This window comes from Meleagris gallopavo, chromosome Z (assembly GCF_000146605.3).
Source record: "Meleagris gallopavo isolate NT-WF06-2002-E0010 breed Aviagen turkey brand Nicholas breeding stock chromosome Z, Turkey_5.1, whole genome shotgun sequence".
Taxonomy (NCBI): domain Eukaryota; kingdom Metazoa; phylum Chordata; class Aves; order Galliformes; family Phasianidae; genus Meleagris; species Meleagris gallopavo.
In genome coordinates, this window is record NC_015041.2 from 45,545,830 (window position 1) to 45,552,461 (window position 6,632).

Below are 6,632 nucleotides of genomic sequence, written 5' to 3' on the forward strand. Positions count from 1 at the left end.
GCAGGAAGGTAAGGGAATGGGAAAGTCATTTGTATTTTAGTTGTACTGGTCTTTGTAGTCTATACTCACTGACGAGATGTATATGTAAGAAGATAGATCTGAAGATTTGATAGATCTGAGCAACTGTTTAGATTTTTTGGGAGGGGGGGATGGGGTGATAAGTGCTTGGATACTAAACATTTGTATTATCTTAATTTCTCCTGCTTGACTCTTCAAATTAATTTGAATGTTCTTGTTTTATCTTTCCTTTTTTTAGTCTACAGAAAACATATTTAATAAATGAAATCTCATTTCTTATTCATTTTAACCTTTTTTTTCATCTCAACTTTTATGATAAACTGCATTACGTTAGTGTGCTGCATAGGTAACTGGGCTAATTTAACCGTTCATCCATAGTGATGCCAAGATGACCTCTTTTTCAGTACTTGAGCCATTGTGTAATATCCTGCTAATTTCTAATTGCAGCAGATCAGATGATGATTCTGGGTCAGCTTCAGGTTCTGGATCTGGTTCAAGCTCTGGAAGCAGTAGCGATGGAAGTAGCAGCCAGTCAGGTAGCAGTGACTCTGAATCCGGTTCAGAGTCAGGCAGTCAATCCGAATCAGAGTCTGACACATCTAGAGAGAAGAAACAAGTTCAAGCTAAACCTCTGAAAGCTGATGGAACTGAGGTAAAACAAAATGTAAAAACAAAAATAAAAACAAAATGAGTCCTTGGTGGAGGGAAAAAATATCACTCTGTGCTGTTTGTTTCAAGGAGATTGCCATTACAAAACATAGTATTTTAAAGAGTATAGATTTTAACCATTTGTCTAATTTTTCCATGAATAAATACTGGAACTAATGCTCTTAAATTTTCACTTTTGTAAGTATTTTGAGTTAGATGTTTGCTTAAAAATTTTTATGCAGTTGTACTTATGGAAGACAAAATCAGATAAAAGTTACTATTTCTGAATTTCTTTTTTTTTTTTTTATAATGTTTCTGTAATACTTAATTTCACTGTGTCAGTAAAAGATCCTGTAAGAATTTCCAGATTGTATACAACTGGCTTTTTGCATAAGTTTGCTAGGTTTAGGAAGAAGTGGTATTTATAAATTTCCAAAAATGGGCCAAAATTGCCTGCACTCTTCTCCATTATATGTACTTACTTGGGTGATAGACTGTGCATGTATGAAAGTCAGTAATATATTAGTTGTTGTAAAGTTTGAAGACTGCTGTGGATTGTATTTTATGTTTTTGTTCGTGTACTTCGCTATTCCTGTATGAAGCAAAAACATTATCAGGTATGTGGCCTGAAGTGGTTTATCTAGATCAGTTTAAAAATCTAGTTTATAGTAACAGTGCCTACAAAACTATTGCAAAACTTCCTGGAAAAACTATCCTAACAATTCTTACTTAATAGTCTGTTTTGACGAAATCTTGTTTTAAAACAAGATTAAAGGAAAAAACAAAAACTTCTTAAGTTTTAAACCACTACCTGATGTTATTAGCATGTGTAGTAATTTGAAATATTTTTTTTATTATTGAGAGAATTAAATTGAATTTGGACTTAATAGTGGTGCTGTTTGTTTAGGACGTGTTTCAGTATGTTTAACTAATGCTTAGATCTTAATTCCAATTCAGTTTTGGAAGTCCAGTCCAAGTATACTTGCTGTACAGAGATCAGCAGTGCTCAAGAAGCAACAGCAACAACAAAAGGCAGCATCATCAGACAGTGGTTCGGAAGAGGTGAATAATACACATTTAGTTTTCTACAGTGTAAATTTGCCTGTCTTGTACCATATGCTATAATAAAGTTTTTTAGAGCCAAGCTGTATTCTGTAAGTGTCTGTTATAGTAATGTCTATAAAAGTAATGTTCAAAACATGACATTTTTTATAAGGAATGGGAAAAGTATCTTTTGGTTTCTTGGTGAGGTATGCTAAAATTTTAGCAGCCTAGGTTATGGATATATTCAGGTAGATGTGATGTATGGGCAAAATTTTCAAGCCACATGGTAGTTACATTGTATTTTTGGTCTCTTGAGTTTCTTCAAAGACAGTTAGAAATGTTGAAGATTGGTTCAGCTGTTCTTCCTGTGTTGATGTAGGTACTGCAGTTTTCAAAAACACTGTAGGAATACATTTTTCAAGTTTTTTTTTTCTTACCATTACTACAAAATAATTCTTGTATTTTAAGAAACATGAATTCTAGCTATTTAAAAACCTAGATCATTAGATCATTGGTTAGTTAAACTTTGTGTAGTAGGAATATCTTCTAAAGACATTAATGGCTGTGAAATGGTACCTGTAAAGCAAATTTTCCTCATTTATTGCAAAGATTATTCGCTGTAGTCACAGTTAATAGCTGGATTTATTTTTCACTGGTACAGAAACTCATAATTAAAACTCAACCTAATCGCACATCAGTAAAGTATTAATTTACAGCTTTTGTTAAGTATTTCTTTCTAAAGCTGTTTTTCTGGATATAGACGATATGAACTTAATCCCTATTAGATAGCTTTTTGGAAAATATAGTTTTCAAAAGGTTGTTTTTAATTTTTCCTGGGAGCAGAAAGAAGATCAAACTTGCTTTTTACAAAGCTGGTATATAAACATTAAAGAATATGAAATGTGAGAGAGCTTTCCCTGGACAGGAGATTTAATTAGGATTTTGATAGAACCATCATTCTGATTAACTCAAAACATCTTAAGCCATTCTATGTAAGCACAATAGGTACTTTTTAAGTAAGTTTTTTGTTGTTGTTGTTTGGTTTGTTTTTTTGTGGTGTTCTCTGGAGTTATGCTGCCACAATGTATTCATAGATGAATAAATGAAAAACCCCACATTAATCCTTATCTTATTTTATATTAATGACTACACGGTGAGGGATTAAGAGAGTGTAACATGAGTAATATGACAACTGTTTGAATATGGGAGCTGAAAACTAGATATATTCCATTATTTTCTGATAATGAATCGTGTATTTTTGCTTCATCTGCAGGACTCATCCAGTAGTGAAGATTCTGCTGATGATTCATCCAGTGAAACCAAGAAGAAAAAGCATAAAGAGTAAGATATTTTTATAAGTAATATCATGCCATTGTTTCTCATGGCAGCATATAACTCATGCCTTGTTTCTCTACACAGAAATCCTTAAGACCTCCTTTTAATTCATGTTATTCTTCCACATTTTGATTGACATTTTTGATTATTTTTAAATAAACTAAGGGTATTTCTATATCATATTCATTTCTGAGCAAAAACAACTGCAGTGTTATTTAAAAACATTTGTTAGTGCTTTTATTTCTGAAATATTTTTGTTCTGTTCCAGTGTGTTTTTGAGCTAAAGAGCCTCCCTAAAATTTGTTGTAGAAATTGGAAATTGGTTAAGTAAATTTCCTAATTAAATTTAAGTTGGAATCTCCTAGTTAGTGCCAATTTTTTCTTTTTTCTTCTTTTTTTTTGGGAGGGGGAAGGAGGGAGTGGGGGCCTTTAAAGTGTATAAAATTGATGATAATTCTGGTAGTAGTTAGCTATACTGACTAGAAAAGTAAGTTTCATTGAGATCAAGCTGCTTTTAAGTGGTAGATCAAAAAGTTTTGATCATTTATGTTTATGCCATGTCATTGTGGCAGTGAGAAATGAATACACATAGTGACCTGTGGGCTTCACAAATGCTGGATAGAAATTGAATTGTTCTGTTATTCCTCTTGTTCCAGTTAACGAGTCATTGCAGTTCTCCACTTTGCTGGTATCATCTTAAAGAGATGGCAGTTGAAAAAAAATGGCTAGAAAAGCCTAGCTTTGCAAACTTTTCTAATGATGAGTTATTATTCATGGTCTTCTCTTACTTAAAAAAATTTGATTGCACCTAGTACCATCCTCTGTTACAAGAAAAACATGTCTAGGACACAGTAATCATGTGGTCAGTTTCTGGATTTTGTTCTATAATTCCTCTGAACAAATATGTTTGGTTGCTATTTGATGAAAAGATCAAAGATTTCTTCATAACTTCATAACTTGGTATGTGAGCAAGTCTTCGAGGATCGTTCTTTGTATTTGTTGTCCACATAATTCCACATAAATACAGGTGGGTCATGGATTTAATTTGGTTGATTGATTTTAAATTTACTGCCTGCAGAAGTGTTTTAATGAGACATTATTTTTTACTATTGGCTCTGTACCACCTACACAAAATGCACATACATGTCTTGGGTCACTGGAATTATGGGAATGTAATTTCTTCCAAGATCCAGGGTGTATTTGAATAGGAGAGGGAAAGTCAAAGCACCAATTCTTAGGCTTCATGATTGGAAATTTAACAGATTTTTTGGTGTTATACCAACTTTGATGAACACTAGTACTTCTCTAACACTTTGGTTCGGGAAATCTAAATCTGTTTTGAATGTTAATTCTAAGACTTAGTAACCTTTCAACAATGCATATTAGATTTTTTTTTTCTTTTTCACAAAGCTATTAAGATTATATTTGCCTTTATACAGTCAGAGTTTGGGGCAAGATCAGCTGGTGCATCTTTTCTGCTACAAAGCTAAGCAAGCTTTGCACACAACTAAGCAAGAGCAAGGAGGCTGTGCTTGGTTTACTTACTTGTAGTATGTATGCTGTCTGGTTGTGATGCTCTGATTTATGGAGTGGGAAGCAGGATCTTTTGGGAACCAGTGCCTCTCACAGCTGCTGCAGTTCAAGTCTTTCAGGGTGTTTCTCTAATCTGCTTTGCATTGTTTTTTTGGTCCAGTGACAAAGTTGCTGATTCTTTACATGAGCTACAGAGAACATAGGTGTTAGAAAATGTAGGACCCTCCAGAGATTTTATGGTTTGAGTGATGTGAGTTCAGATAAACATGTATCTTTTTAGCTAGACTTGTTAAATACTTCCGTTTCTTAACATGAGTCATAATTCATTTCTTCAAAACAAAATTTATATAGAAATGCAGATTTTCGTTCTGTTTCAGATGTAAGCTCTACCTCTTTAAAATAAGAAACTTGTTCTAACTCCTTTTGAAGTCATTAAGCATTTTTATTTATTGTTAGTGGCAACAATTTTTACTCGGTGATGACAAACTGTCTATCAACTATAATAGCTGTTAAAAACATTTTTATTCAGGTAAAGAATGCTTAAATTACAATAGACACCTTTGGAGGAATACCTGATTTTAGAAAGAAATAACATGAGGGGTTTTTTTTGTATTTCAATTGTGCAGTGAAGACTGGCAAATGTCAGGGTCAGGGTCAGTATCAGGAACTGGTTCTGATTCTGAATCGGAGGAAGATGGGGATAAAAGCAGCTGTGAAGAAAGTGAATCTGACTATGAGCCAAAAAACAAAGTCAAAAGCCGTAAACCTCCAAGCAGGTAAGATACACCTTGTGTTTCAGTATTCTGGTACTATTTCTAAAAAGCAGTTTAGTATTGTACTGCTACTATATAGGCAACTGAAAATATAAATAATAATTTTAAAATTAAGTAATTTTTTGAAGCTACCAGAGATAGTAATGATATTACTACTTTGTACTGAATGCCTTTTTTTTTCTGCTGTAATTGAAAGTGATGTAACGGGGCAATCGAGATACATGTGTTTAGAAAACAGCACATAAGGGTTGTGTTGTCCATCTTGATACATCATAGTTGTGTGCATCTTATTGTCTTCAAGGATTAAGCCAAAAAGTGGGAAAAAGAGCACAGGACAGAAGAAGAGGCAACTTGATTCATCAGAGGAGGAGGAGGACGATGATGAAGATTATGATAAGAGAGGATCTCGTCGCCAGGCAACAGTGAATGTTAGTTACAAAGAAGCTGAAGAAACCAAGACAGATTCTGATGATTTACTGGAAGTTTGTGGAGAAGATGTCCCACAGACTGAGGAAGATGAATTTGAAACTATAGAGAAATTTATGGACAGTCGAATTGGCCGAAAAGGAGGTAATGTTTAACAGTGTTTCTAAGATAAAGGAACACATTAAAGTACAACTTCGGCCTTCCTAGTTGTAGATCTGTAGTGTCTGTAAACAGTAATAATTCTAAAATATCAGAGTTGTTTTGTTCGCACATTCATAAGGATGTTCCTTTCTAGGTCCCTTTCTAAGCATTTCAAAGTAAAATATTGGAGAATTTGTATATCTACATAGAAAGCTAAAAAATAGGTTTTTTTAAGATTCATATTGCTTAAATGCATGCCATATTATTAAATAACTATTTATACAGTTCAGTGGTACTTGATTGGTATAAATTGTATGCAGGGAAGAATAGAAAGCAGTGCAGATAGATTTAACAGCTGACCAGTAACCTGAAATTGTGCTGATAATGCTGAACTACCAAGACTGTGATTTTAGTCATTGCTGTACAAATTATCTCACAGTGCAATGTGTGGGATGGCAACAAAATGCATATAAAATGTCAATGATTCTCTATTGTGTGAATTTCTGGAAATATCATTCTGAAGGGTGGTAGGCATTCATTCATATTTCCAGCAAGTGCTATGATGCATTGTCCAGCAGTTCTGTTTTATAAATTTGAGCCTGCAAATTATGAGTTCTAACTGTATGTGCATATACATATATATATAAATATTATGTATAGGTGTACACCGGTCCTATCTCCAAGCTTGCATTCTTTCAGCTTTTTTTTTTTTTT

The 6,632-nt window shown here is 33.4% G+C and overlaps 2 protein-coding genes across 2 annotated transcripts in view; both read left to right on the forward strand.

Moving 5' to 3' along the window:
• CHD1 (chromodomain helicase DNA binding protein 1) overlaps positions 1 to 6,632 on the forward strand; it is a 219,293-nt gene that overhangs the window by 10,382 nt on the left and 202,279 nt on the right. Inside the window, exons 12-14 of the mRNA XM_031557424.1 lie at positions 2,984 to 3,051; positions 5,205 to 5,354; positions 5,653 to 5,921. Coding sequence (XP_031413284.1) covers positions 2,984 to 3,051; positions 5,205 to 5,354; positions 5,653 to 5,921 — 487 coding nt within the window. The remainder of the gene's footprint in view (positions 1 to 2,983; positions 3,052 to 5,204; positions 5,355 to 5,652; positions 5,922 to 6,632) is intronic.
• On the forward strand, positions 392 to 5,948 carry LOC104915189 (chromodomain-helicase-DNA-binding protein 1-like). The gene is made up of 5 exons (XM_010725924.3): positions 392 to 670; positions 1,624 to 1,728; positions 2,984 to 3,051; positions 5,205 to 5,354; positions 5,653 to 5,948. Exons 1-5 carry the CDS (start codon positions 407 to 409, stop codon positions 5,930 to 5,932), a joined length of 867 nt encoding a protein of 288 aa, XP_010724226.1. The 5' UTR covers positions 392 to 406; the 3' UTR covers positions 5,933 to 5,948.

What these genes read in the sequence shown, in the direction of transcription:
- LOC104915189 (XM_010725924.3), top strand. Translation starts at nt 407, where the DNA reads ATGACCTCTTTTTCAGTACTTGAGCCATTGTGTAATATCCTGCTAATT. An exon ending in CAGACAGTGGTTCGGAAGAG is followed by an intron (nt 1,729 to 2,983) that starts GTGAATAATACA and finishes CTTCATCTGCAG; the next exon opens with GACTCATCCAGTAGTGAAGA. An exon ending in AGCCGTAAACCTCCAAGCAG is followed by an intron (nt 5,355 to 5,652) that starts GTAAGATACACC and finishes ATTGTCTTCAAG; the next exon opens with GATTAAGCCAAAAAGTGGGA.